General features: G+C 31.7%; 1 protein-coding gene across 1 annotated transcript in view; it reads right to left on the bottom strand.

Moving 5' to 3' along the window:
* LOC113367338 overlaps positions 1 to 2,017 on the bottom strand; it is a 125,249-nt gene extending 123,232 nt beyond the window's left edge. Inside the window, exons 1-2 of the mRNA XM_026608948.1 lie at positions 1,383 to 2,017; positions 811 to 1,223 (exon numbers count right to left, since the gene is read on the bottom strand). Coding sequence (XP_026464733.1) covers positions 811 to 1,223; positions 1,383 to 2,017 — 1,048 coding nt within the window. The remainder of the gene's footprint in view (positions 1 to 810; positions 1,224 to 1,382) is intronic.
* Between the last annotated feature and the right edge of the window lie 12,697 nt (positions 2,018 to 14,714).

Genomic DNA, 14,714 nt, shown 5'->3' on the forward strand with positions numbered 1-14,714 from the left:
TTTTTGTTGTGCTAATTGGAGATTCATTGTTCCCATCCACCGATTAATTTTTCTGAATGTAATATCGAATAGGCTACGATGTCATCAATTTGTTTGGAGACAACCACTATGGCAACATCGTCTGCATATGCTACTAGTTTCACACATTCTGGAAACTCTAGTCTCAAAAGGCCATCATACATAATATTCCACAGCAAAGGGCCTAGAACAGAGCCCTGCGGCACACCTCCTGTTATATTATATTCTTCTGTACCATCGCTTGAATGGTACATTAGAATTCTGTCTGTAAAGTAGCTTGCGACTATATGCATAAGTATGCTGGCACGTTCTTGTCACGGAGTGCATTCATAATGCAATCCCAGTTTGCAGAATTAAAAGCATTTTTTATATCCAATGTAGCTACAAGGCAGTACTTTTTGGAACCCCCTTCCATCTGGTTCCAGCAATTGCCTCCTTGGCGGTATTAACTACCAAGTTTATAGCATCGATAGTTGATCGCCCTTTGCGAAAACCATACTGATTGTCTGCTAGGATTGGATCAACTACTGCATCTATTCTTTGGTGAATTATTCTTTCAAAAATTTTACCCGCTGTATCCAGCATGCATATTGGACGATAGGATGATGGTTCATCTGGTGGTTTTTTTTCCTTTGGGAATAAGCACTAGTCTTTGCTGTTTCCATTTTCGTGGAAAAACCCCTTCTTTCAGGCATGTATTATATGCATTAAGAAACATTGTCGGAGATGTCATAATTGATGTTTTCAAGGCAATATTAGGAATTCCATCTAATCCCGGTGCCTTGCTATTACCAACGCGATGACAAGCTTCCATCAGTTCTTGCAGTGTTATAAGTGGAATATTATTCTGTTCTACATGTGTTACCTGGTAGTTCAAATTAGGTTGTCGTGGAAACAAAGTAGTTACTATTTTATTCAATAGTCGTGGGCAAGTTGGTGAAGGTATTGGCTGGCTTTTGAGGCGAGACATTACAGTCTTATAAGGTCTTCCCCATGGATTTTCCTCGACTTCATCCAAAAGTTCTTTCCAGCACCTAACTTTACTATCTTTGATAGCTTTATTTAGTTGTCTACGTGCTTGTTTATATTCCACTACCAGTTGTGCAGAATTACTGAGACTAAATCCACGCTGAGAGATCCTTCTTTTCTTTAGGCACTCTTTACGAAGAGAGCTGATTTCTTCAGTCCACCAGTGCACAGATTGTCTTTGATTTATGCCATGTTTACGAGTCATACTGATATCACAGGCTTCGGTTATTCTCTCCATCAGCTCTCTAGTATGCTCATCTGCGTGTTCTGAAATTATAGGTTTGCAATTTAAGGCAACTCTCATGGCGCTTTCATCAAAAGATTTTATTTTCCACCCAATGGCTTTAGATATTTTCGCATGTCTTCTAATGTTTCTATCTGTTGATATTTCCCAGATGATTGCATTGTGGTCACTAGCAGTGTAGATATCTAATACCTCCCAATTGCAAATTCCTCTGACGAGGCTATTGCTAACAAAAGTAAGGTCTATTATTGAGCTTGCACTGCCCTTTTCAAAGGTTGGTTTATCACCACTATTAAGTAAAACCACGTCAAGTGCATTGAAGGCCTCCAAAAGTGCTTTACCTCTTGCATTAGTCTTCCTACTTCCCCAGTCTACCGCCCATGCGTTAAAGTCACCGGCTATCGCTACGGGATGGTGTCGTTTTGCATCCTCCACAAGACGATCTAAAAAATCGACAAAATCTGGCAAAGAAAGACTAGGTGGAGCGTAACAGCTGTATAAATGTATGCCATCTAATGATGCTGCGACAAATCCTGCGTTGCTATTGTTAACAACATTTTGGAAACAAAACTTGCCACAGGACCAAATAACGGCTTTGGTGGTACTGTCCGTTTCCCATGGCCAATCAGTTAGATGTTTGTAAGGTTCTGATAAGAGGGCAACATCAATTTTTATATCTCTTACCGTCTGCATAAGCAAGTCGTGTGCAGCCTCACAATGATTCATGTTTAGCTGTATTATCTTCATGCTTTTGCGTTCATTATTTTCTCTATGGCCTCCCTATATAGAGGACATCTGTGAGTGCCGGCATGATGTGCTACATTTTCAGAGTTTCCATTTTCAGCGCATAGTGCACATTTTGCTGCATTTATACAGTTGGCTATTTTGTGACCATCTTGTCCACATCTAAAGCATAGATTGGTCCGATTCACTTCGCTCTTGCACTGTGATCCATAATGTCCGAATAGCCAGCATTTAAAACATCGAATTGGTTTCTTGATGATTTTAATTTGACAGTTGACCCATCCAATTCGTATTTTGCTACTTGCTTTGAGCAGATCGTGTACAACTGCCGCTGGAAGAGCTACAGTAGCAATCTGGGTACCTCTATATGCCTTACGAAGCCTAATTTCTTCTGCTGGTGTGTTGCAGGCTCCCCCGGTTGCTTTTTGTAGTGCTATCTGGATATCAATTTTTGAGGTTTCATCATCAATATCCCTTATTTCTATAGTTTCTTGGTGCCCCTTATAAATAACTTCGGCCTCATCCTTTAACACACCTGCGATAATCTGTTGCAGTCCTTGGCCTTTGTCCTCACTTTTCTTAGAAATAGTTATCAACAAGTCTCCATTTCTGGTTTTGTTTATTTTCTCTACTGTCGTATTTACCTTGTCATCAGGGACATCATGTTTGATGCGACGTAATATTTCGGAATAATTAACTTTTTCGGTCGGCCGGATTAATAAGGCATTTGGTTTTGGAAAAATTCTATGATTTTTTATCATTTTATGGTTAGAGTCCTGTTCTGACAGATGTACCCTTGCTTCCTTTTTTTTCTGTTTTCTCGGCTGAACTTTATGCCAGTCATTTACCTCGATTTTTTCTTCATTACATATTTCTATGATCGTCTGACGTCTTGGCAAACCATTTTTCTCATTAACCTGATTATTGCTTATATGTTGTGAGTTTCGGTTTCTTGTGGCTTTGCTTGTGTCCTGCCGTACACTTTTTTCTATAGGGGCTGTCTCACAACATTGCACTTCATTTATCATAACTTCCGTATCATCCGTGGTTCGGCCTTTTTCCTCTAACAATTGGTTGTCTAAATCAATAAATCTTTTAATTACGGCCGCTATGTTGCCTGTTTTTATTTTCACCTCTTTATGTATGTTTGACTTTGATTTGACAATCATATGCAGTTCATTTATCAGATTCTCAAGGCACTTCAATGACTCATTCCGTTGTAAAATGACATTTTCCGGAATTATATGTGACAGTTCAGCCACTGGTTCTACTTTACTAGTCATACCGTCGCATGAGCTGGTCAGCGGGTTTCGGGCTATATCTGATATACCTGAACATAGCGTTGTGTTCAAATTATTGTGTGATTTATTGATTACATCACCAGCATTGTTTGACACTATGTCCCCACTAATGGGGATCATTTTAACAAAAATTCTACCTGCACCCAGAGGCGAGGATCACTCAGCTCACTAACTTATTAGTAACTTATTAAAACTGATGGAACTAATTATAAATTTTGTACGACAAAATAACTAATTTCTGACGTGAGAAAATTTTGTTTTTTAAATATGGAGGCTTCAATAAAAAATGGATGTGTGTGTGTGTGTGTATGTATGTATGGATACCATTTTTCGTCTACGTTTTTGGGCGTACGGATCAACCGATTTGGATGGTTTAAAAAACATTCGATTCCTATTGATAAGGAGATGTGCAGATTAGTTTTTGGTAAAGGCAGGTCCAGCAGTTACGGAGATAAAGAGCAAAGAGTGCAGAAAATAGAAATGGAGTTTTTGGGAGAACGGAGCATCCGATTTGAATGATCTAAAAAACATTCAATTAGTAATGATTGGTAGAAGTGGTTATTAGTTTTTGGCAAAGGCAGGCCTAGCCATTTCGAAGATACGGAGCTAAATGTACAAAAAATTTCAGTTTTTGAGAGAACTAAGCGTCCGATTTAATTGATTCAAAAGACTTTATGCTTGTCTTAACAAAATAATTGATTTTCGTAAAAAAAATTTTTTGTTTCCTCTTTTTTTTTTAATTTTTTGTATATAGAAAATAATTCAGATTTTATTTTTGATTCTGACTAAAGTTCTAATATACTTTAAACAAATAATTTCAACTTTGCAATTCAGTTAATATAATTCTTTTAAATATTAGACAATGTTACAATATTTATAATAATCTATTTGAAAACATTCAGTATTCCTCGAACATTTCGTTACGGTACGGGAAGTTCCAGCAATTTGCCTTGAGGCACGATGCCACATACCCCACTAGTTATTATATTAAGTTCAAGAAATTTTAGAAAAATATGTCTCATCAGATATGTCAATCGAATTCCAAATTGAGTATTATTGAAACATCCATGTGTCTTTAAATTCAACATTTTTTCTTGAACGGTCATCATTTAATAAGGGGAGTCATTCGACCTTTGCACGAAGTCTCTTCAGCGTGCCGCGGCATTGCCAATGTTGTGTAACCCGCGGGTCCCGACCGGGGCGGTCGTGAGCCGGGGTCACTAGCAGGTGCCGCGGACCGTGAAGAACCTCTTCCGGCGCGGCTCTGGGAAACTCTCCGTTTCGTTCGTCCGATGTCTCTCAGACATCGCTCGTCACGCGTCAAAGACTCGAATTATTATTTGCTTATTACCCGATGCCGCAGACGTTATGTGTTCTATATAGGCTTTGTGAGAATGATATCATAGAATTGTGTAGGGTTTTGATGCGTTCTTGACACTGTTACTGTTACTATTGGCTAAATCGCGTTCAACGGCACTTGAGGGAACAGTTGATATATGAATAGAAGCGTTGCGTTGAAATGGTTGATATAGTGGAAACTAATGGAGCAAATGAGTCTTACAATTATTATTGTAAAGGTGAAGTATACTGTTTACCTGTATAAATATTACTTTTGATATTCATAGCAAATTAAATCAATATCAAGCTAGTTTAGAAATCAATATTGCAGATAATACTGTAAATTTATATTATTTTTCAATTCCATTTAATTAAACAGTACAAAACTTTAACATGCACTCAATTTATCATTTAGAAAAAAAATTCATTAAATTAAACTGAAATTGTATACTATATATTACACTATTTACTATTCACTATATTTTGTTATCTATAAACTGGTTTTGTGTTTATTATTTAATATTTTTTTAAAATAATTACGAATAGTAATCGCAAAAAATTAACTAGTGGGGTGTATGGCATCGTGCCTTAAGGCAAATTTATGGAACTTTCCGTACCGTAATGAAATGTTCAAGGAATATTGAATGTTGTCAAACAGATTATTATAAATATTGTAACATTGTCTAATATTTATAAGAATTATATAAACTGAATTGCAAAGTTAAAATTATTTGTTTAAAGTATATTAGAACTGTAGTCAGAATTAAAAAGAAAATCTGAATTATTTTCGATACACAGAAAAAAATTTTTTTTGAAAAAAAAAATTGAAAAAAAAAATTTTAAATATTTTTTTTTCCAAAATCAATTATTTTGTTAAAACAAGCTGAAATTTCGTTGAATCATATGAATCGGACGCTTAGTTCTTTCAAAAACTGCCATTTAGCTCTGTATCTTTGAAATGGCTGGCCTTGCCTTTGCCGAAAACTAATAACCACTTTTCTCAATCATTACTAATTGAATGTTTTTTAAATAATTTAAACCGGATGCTCCGTTTTCTAAAAAACTCGATTTCTATTTGCTTTTTGCCAAAAACTAATCAGCACATCTCCCTATCAATAGGAATCGAATGTTTTTTGAACCATTCAAATACGTTGATCCGTGCGCCCTGACTGTTTTTGTCTTTGAGAGAACAGAGTGCCGGATTTGAATGATTCAAAAACATTTCACTCGCATTCACGAAATGTAAAATTTTGTTGTCAAACATGGTCATTACACATATGCAAATTAAATAATCATATATTTTATAAAAATTTTAATGAGTACTAATTTTGTTTCCATTTTTTTGAGTTTTGCAACAAGGTTCGCTTTTATAGTTGAATGAAATATCCGGAAAATTTTCAACAACATGGATCAACCGAGTTAAATGATTCAAAAATCATTTGCTTCCTACTGACCGCGAAATATACTCTTTTGTTTTTGCGAAAGGCAGATATAAAATGTCTTTATTCTATCTTGGTTTGATTAGGTTTTGTTTAAGCATATATGTTTACATTTTTTGTAAAGATAGACATAAATTGTTTGTATAATATACTCGTTTCCTAATTTTATAAAATAAACACTCACACATTTACAGTACCTATTGATATTAATCTGTTTCAAAATATCCGAAACTATTTTCATAATCATTAATCAATTTTCATTGATTATTGATTATTTTCATCCCTCATTGTTTTATTACGATACGGAAAGTTTTAGCAATTTGCCTTTAGGCACAATGTTATGAATTGTTAGTTGTTTTTAGTTTAGGTGCGTATATTTTTCTTATATTGATTTGGACAATATAAACGAACTAATAAAAGTTCTGTAAGGTGTTGTGATAAATTATCTTTTCAAGAACGTGGTATTTTAGATTTTTCTTCTTTTTGATACATTTTTTGTATACGAAGATCAATTAATTTTTGTTCAATTTATTTGATACATTTTGTTTATTGGAAGGTAAGAGTAATAGTTGTTTTTATATATTAGTGTAAATTGGTTTTTGTATATAAGTGTTGATATATTTTAATATATTAAAGCAATGCTAGAAATTAAACTTATACTAACATATTTTGGATCTTACTTTGTGAGTGTAAGTGAGAATATATATCTCTACTGCCTGATATCAGGTTGTCCGGAACGTAAATAACGTCTCTAATCAATGCAATGATTTGCAGAATGTTAGAATATGATTATATAATTATTTACTATAATTATATATAACTATTTTAATTCGAAGTTTTTGTGTTGTATAATAATGTGAGATACTTTAGCATTATAAATTAACAAAATTATATATCACGTTTTTACCCATTGAGTCATGTTAAAATCCAGTGGAAACTTAAATGCAAATAGCAAAAATGCATAATAAAATAAGATAAAGTTTTTATCATTCGAATAGCCATCAATCAACTTTTTCCATGGTCGAATTTTTTGTGAACATTACGAAGCGTTCCTGTGCAATCTCTATTGTATGTTAATTCATATTCATCTGCGCGCATTTAAATACCTATGTTGATGGCTTTGTAATAACTGATTTTAATAAATCCCTTTTAAATTCTTTGCTGAACAGAAATCTGAATCAGATTCGTTTTCAAGCTTATGCACACAACTAAAAACATTAACAATTAATTACACATATCCTTATACATTTTCAAGAAAATCTAATGTCTATTTTTATCAATGAGGAGTTAATAATTTTACTTCAATCTAGTTTCAAAAAATATACATTTTCATTCTTTAGTTCACGCAATATAATATTTCAAATAAACTTCCTTATTGCATGCAGTAGGTATAAATGTCAAGGCTTTGTTCACCAATATACAATTTGCATTTCAGTCCATAAACTATCTGATAACTCTTGAGCAATTTATTATACTCTACTAGTAGATTGCTTTTTTTAAAAGCATATAATCTGGTTAAAATAATCTTTAAATCTTTAAATCTTTAAATCTTTAAATCGTTAAATCTTTATCTTCTTGATCCTTTGAATGTTGTGCTTTACATTGGTTTTGTACATACTATAAAGTGACTATATGTACATTATTATATAGTAGGTGAGGTGTGTAGTTTAGAAGAAATTTTTATGTTAATTTCACTTATAATTTTCTACCAATTCTACCAAAATATTTCAAACTTGATCTAAATCCGTACCGTGTATTAGCTTTATGGTAGTCTCTCAAAGCTTATTTTAGTCGAAATTGTATATCAATTATGAACTTAAATATATGGGATTTGAATCGGCAGTTCCAGGTTTTTGTTACCCGCCTCGGATAGCCTGATATCAACAAGTGACATCAGTTTTGGCACTATAGTTAGCAATGTTTCCAAATGAAAATAAACCTTACCCAACGTTGCTGTATCCAAAATGAAAATCACTAGTATTACAAAAAATGGGATCATGAATACATCACATACACATTGAATAGAATTCACATTGAATAGAACAACCAGTTGGGTTGCCATCTATAAAGCCATCAAAAATAATTTTCAAATTTTGTTAAAATTGATTGAATAGATTATTTTTTGGTATCTCCGTTGGATTCTACTGTAAATGACTCTGATTGTTATTTAAAAAAAAACATACAAAAAATATTGAAAATTTACAAAGGAAGTGCATAATTGAAATCGCTTTCAGAAATTTTCTATACTCTTGATCTTGTCATTAGACCAATTTAAATTGTGTATACATCTATTAGCAACAAAAAATTTAATAGATTTATAACTACAGCTTGCCAATTTATATTAATAACTCGTTCAACAATAATATAATCAGCGCTACTAACCTTGTGTTAATTTTTAACTTCCAGTAGGGTGAGTTATAGTAATCGTCCAAAAATCGAAATTGAAAATTTTTGCATTTCTCGACGTTTTGAAGGTTTCTGAACATTTTGGTATACCTCAGAAAAAATGGATGTGTTTGTGTGTGTATGTATGTATTGGGATAACCCTTCGTCCACGTTTTCGGGCGCACGGATCAACTGATTTGAATGGTTCAAAAAACATTCGATTCCTATTGATAGGGAGATGTGCTGATTAGTTTTTGGCTAAGGCAGGTACAGCCGTTACGGAAATACGGACCGAAGAATGCAGCAAATTGAAATCGTGTTTTTGAGAGATCGGAGCATCCGATTTGAATGATCCAAAAACATTCAATTCGTAATGACGGGGAGAAGTGGTGATTAGATTTTGGCAAAGGCAGGTCCAGCGGTTTTGGAGATACAGAGCTAAATGTGCAAAAAATGGTAGTTTTTGAGAGAACTAAGCGTCCGATTTGATGATTCAAAGAACTTTCTGCTTGTTTTAACAAAATAATTCAGATTTTAATTGTGATTCTGACTTAAGATCTAATATACTTTAAACAAATATTTTCAACTTTGCAATTTAGTTTATATAATTCTTATAAATATTAGACCATGTTACAGTATTTTTTTATAGTAATCTATTTGAAAACATTTAATAATCCTCGAACATTTTGTTACGGTACGGGAAGTTCCAGCAATTTGCCTTAAGGCACGATGCCGTACACTCCACTAGTTGTATTAAATTTTGAATAATATTGGATCATCTGTATTATTATTGTAAATGAAGTTTTAGTTATAATGAATTATTTATTGATATGAGAATTTCATATTTATGTTTGCTTCATATGATATGCAGAATGATACAGTTTATCACGCTTAGGTGATTTCATGTATGAAGCGCTTAAGTAATGCATACATATTTTTCATTTTTATATTTTTTATTGTGTTGGATTAAATGTAGAACACGTTTACCGTGTTTGTTTTGTAATACATAAATATTTAACGATTTATATCAAAATATGGAAATATGATTTATTCGAACATATGTTTGCTTGTAATTGTTACGGGTATATGATATATTAAGTAAGACTATATATGTGATACAATATTTCAAAATACAAAAATAATTACAGTAATACCCCGCTTAACGCGGAGAATATGTTCCATCAAAGTAGAGCGTTATGCGAAACAGCGCTAAACAAGGCTATCTTTACATGGAGGTATTGGAGTTAGGGGAAGATGGCTGGGAAATCGGTTAGATATTAAATTTAAAAAGTCCAAATTAATACCACATAATTATTTCTTGCAAAAATAGGAACAAAATATAAATAACAAAACAAATATTCTTGAAAAATAAAACAAATAAAATTTTAAGCTAGTCATATTTAGTTAGCCTTCCATGTTTTCAGTGTTCTGTCTTTTTGTGAAAAAAGCATCTAATGTTGTTAGTCCTTTTCTTATGTGTTGTTCTCTTAAAAGTTCTTCATAAACGGATAGTACATCTCTAACACCGCGCCTTATTTTTGAGCTCCTGTGAAGATTTGAAATATTTTCAATGAATTGATCAATTATTTCAGTTATGGTAGACTAACACCTTTTTACAAATACCATCGAAAGTTCTTTTTGCTCTTTCTCTGAATCATTGACGTCAACATTTTAATTTTCTTCTCGTTCAGTTAATTTCATGAGCATATCATTACAAAGACTGTGCTGCTTCTTGAATTATTTTTTTTGACATCTTCCACATTTATCCCTTCAAAACCTCATTTGAAATAAAAAAGCGCTAAACCGAAATAGCGTTAAGCGGAGTATTACTGTAGTATATTTATTACCATACTATATTATGACGAAAATATGATTACTATTGAATTTGCGTTAATTGGTATATTAGAAAATAAGCAATTAAGTCTTTCACACTACATTTACTTATATATGATAAACAATTTTAGTAAAAATTATTAGCACTCACAAGTAGAACATCAGGTTTACTCTTCTGGGAATTTGATAAAACTTAGCATGGTGACATTTCATATATTTTGCGAACAAAAATTGACACATGGTCATATTTGGGGCATTTGTAATTTGAACAGAATATTATGATAAAAGCACTTTCACACTAAAGTTCTTTGTTACTTTGTTCTTTGTTATTATAAACTCATACGCAATGTTTCATTATTAGTTCTTCCATTATTGAAATACTTGAGACTGGTATATAGGCTGAGATCGGTTAATAATCTGATTATAAATGCGCAATAAGCCTTAAGAGGCGTCCATTAATCAAGTCAGCGGTTTTTAAGGATTTTTAGACCCCCTCGAGGGGATCCCCTTTAAAGATGCCTAGAAAATATTGTAAAATTTTTGATTTTTATTTTGATTTTCGTTTTTTTTCTTAAATTGAGGTAAAAACAAATATACGTGATATCATACTGGACCACTGCCTCTCCCACGTAATATTTCATCATTTTTTGTTAAACACCACCTCCCCATTTAGAGCTCACGTAATTAATAGACGTCCCCTTATGCGTCATTTTATAAGATAGGTGCACTTGCATTCTTATTGCATAAACACAGTGAACATCAGGTGCAAAACTTATAGCAAAACACGAAAAATACAAGACATAATAGATTATTTCGTTTAAAATTCATACCGAAATTAATGCTGTGTTCCGAACATTGTACCATAGGCCAGACAAAAATTTTGATCACTATAAGTGGTCTATTGATTAGAGCTTTGGATTCAAATGGTTCCAGATTCGACGCCCGCCTCGGGCAACCTTATGTCAAAGCAGTAGTAACAAAGATTTGCACTGAAAAGTTTAAACAATGCTTCATCAATAAAAAATCGTAGAGATAGGATAACCGTTTGGCATCTATAAAGAATTGTTATATGAAAAGTACGTACAACTGCTTATGAAGGACTTTAAGTTAGGGTTGCTGGTAAATATATATAAAACACAAAACACGAAACATAATTTGGATGGCAAGGTATCATGTGACGTAAAACCGAATTTCAACTTCACTCAGTTATCCACTTTCCTTAAAATAATATTGACTTAGTGTACCTTTCTCCGTTTCACATTGTTATGTTTCCTATCCTCAGGACATTTTGTTTTATTTTTAGAATAAAACTTTTTCATTTTAAGGACAATACATGTATTTTCAGGAATAACATAATTATTCAAGCATACTGAAAATTCAAATATTTTTATTTCAAGCTCTACGAAGCTCCTGAAACCGTGCTTGATAATAATAGAATTTACTTATGATATTTTTAACATCTCCTGAACATATCTTGTATAAAGTTACCCTACAATTTATCTTTTTTAACAGGTTTCAAATATTTAATAATTCAACAAATCATCTTTACCAATTGTAAAATTTTGAATTAAATAATACCTCATTACATTAAATAGCTTGAGTTGACAGAAACCTATTATTAAAATTCCTTATTATACCGAGCAACTTTATAAATATTCAGATTTAATCTAATTTTGCCGCCTACTTTCATGTAGTTTAATTAACTGTAGGATGTTCTAGCTTCCTAAATGATATTGTCAGAATTGTCAAAAAGATTAAACATGAAAAGTTTTGTCATTAAGGCGTAAAATGCCACCTACATACTTGTATGAATTACTGAAACCACAAAATCTACAACTTATAAGCTTATCTCTCAGAACAAAAGTAACTTATTTTGCTCTATATTTTTATTATTATATACAAGAATTACCATACAGAAATGTATAGAACAATTTTTTTACAGTAAATATTTCAGCCATTAAAATACTATTTTGAAATTATTAATATTACAGCAAATGTGATTAAAGATTGATTAAGATTAATTAATTAATTAAGATTGATTAATTGATAGTAAGTATTGTAAAAAAAAAATAGTTGGTCGATCATTTGGTTCATTCTTTAGCTGATTTGACTTGCCTTTCAAACTGTGATAAATCAAAATTATAGCATTTTAAATTTAGATCAAAATTCAGAACAAAATAACTTGTAAATAGTTATAAATTTCAATATAACGTCTATTAGTGCAAATTAATTGGATAGATGGCTCTGTAGCAGAAAATGTGCATTAATGTTGAAGTTGGCTATGAAATATAAATGTTTATTGATTAGCGTGTTATGAATAAAAAAATAGAGAATATAGAATTAGTGAAAGATATTGATGCTCTAGTACAACTAAGAATATATCAAGTGTTAAGGATTATTAATAGATAATCACATAATCCAACGGGATCACAGTAGTAATTATATGTACTCATATATTTTGTATCTAAATTCCAGATCGTATATCATTTTTACTTTATAGCAAAGAATTTGTACTGCCCCGATTAATACATAACATGAATTGTGGAAAGAGTTTATGGTCCAGCAAAACGCTTCCCAACTCTATTAAAAATTTCACTTTTTATTTATAATGCCAAAGGAACAAATATAATTAGATAATGGCTATATCAGACTGATATATTAAAAAGATGATAGATAGTTTTAGTTATATATTTGAAATAGATTACTTGTTTGATTTTTGAGTTTATGTCAATACTAATATTATTAATAGTATACAGTTTTTATTATTTTTATTGTTTAAAAGAGCAACCACTAAAAACTTATTGTCAAAACGAGCTTATAGCTATATTACCTTTGAAAATTTATGTCGACTCATGTGAAAATTAGTACAAACCACTATTTTTTTGGGTAAATTACTACGCTTTCTTCTTACTAATGTTTTATTTTGACCTTGTAAGATTAAAGTTGACACAATTTAACTGCTTCCAATAAATTATTAGCATATCGTAATCATCACTGCTAAATTTAAAATCTATGTCAATTATATCAACTTTCTTCATCTATTTAATTATTTGTTTTGACAGTATGCTAATTCTTCAGTAAAAATTGCGATCAAAGCTTATCTATCAGTATTTTGGAATGTCTTATTATAGATGTGTTATTCTACTTCCTGCTATTATATTTGTTCTCGTTAACCAATTGCCGCTTAATAGGTTACACGGCACGATTTCTTCAATTAATTCAATGGCTTAATATGCAATATAACGTTATCTAATTCAGCCAATCATTCCTCTACTCGATTAGGTTTTTGCCCGTTCAATCGAGAAATCGCAGAGAAAGTGTAGGTCAATTATTTATCTTGGTTTAAATGACCTGGCGGTATCGATAGAAATAATATTGAGGTATTTTATGTTCACATATATAATTATTTAACAATTTTCAATGTTATTTTAATGATAAATAAAACGATTATTCCATCTATATAAATATTGACAATATATTCTGAATCCTATGAATTATTACATTTCCAATTGCACAAAAAACGGAAAGAACATGAAATTATCAAATCGGATTTTTTGAGAGATAACATGAAGTTTTTCTTTACAAAGGTAATCATAATATATAAAAACAGTCGATTTTAACACATTATGGAGAAATATTATTTTGATTCTAATATTATAAATGTATTATATGTAGGTTAAGGCGAGGCACACAGGCCCAATCTTATTTTGAAATGAAAAACAGCGCAACACATAACACGTATTAAATCAAAATCTACCGAATTATTGAACCAGTTAATTCCTAATTAGAGAAATGTGTTTTTTATTATTTTTATAAAATTTGTCATCTGTCGCTTTTTACTCCGCCTAAGGGGGCAAACAGATCTAACGTCTCATTTTTATTTTCAAAATAAATTTACGAAATACATAATTTAACCAATGCGAAATAAATATTTCATGTGCATATGTTTTATAAAGCTCATACTGTATATAACCTTGATCTGGTAGTTGGCCAGAAGAATTTATCATCAGAGATGGAACTAGTGGCATCGTGCCTTAAGGAAAATTGCTGGAACTTCACGTAAAGTAATTAAAAATCTTGGTACGAACCCAAGAAAAATTACACAAAATAAGTACACATTATGAAAATCTCTATATAATATCTGATTATTTGTTGTGCATAAGTCCAACAAACATTTTTGACCGCTAAATGACATTTTTTAAATTATTTTTATTGAGAGTCCATAACCGCTGGACCTGCCTTCCCAAAAATTTAATCAGTTCTTCATCTTGTCAATACAAGTAAAATGTTTGATATCGGACGCTCCGTTCTCTTTAAAATTGAATTACCGTTTTTGGCACTTTTTGTCCCGTATCTTCGGAACGGATAGACCTGCCTTCACCA

The sequence above is a fragment of the Ctenocephalides felis genome, unplaced genomic scaffold (assembly GCF_003426905.1).
Source record: "Ctenocephalides felis isolate EL2017-DRISC unplaced genomic scaffold, ASM342690v1 CF-g0.4_SCAFFOLD_01170, whole genome shotgun sequence".
In the NCBI taxonomy this organism is placed as follows: Eukaryota; Metazoa; Arthropoda; class Insecta; order Siphonaptera; family Pulicidae; genus Ctenocephalides; species Ctenocephalides felis.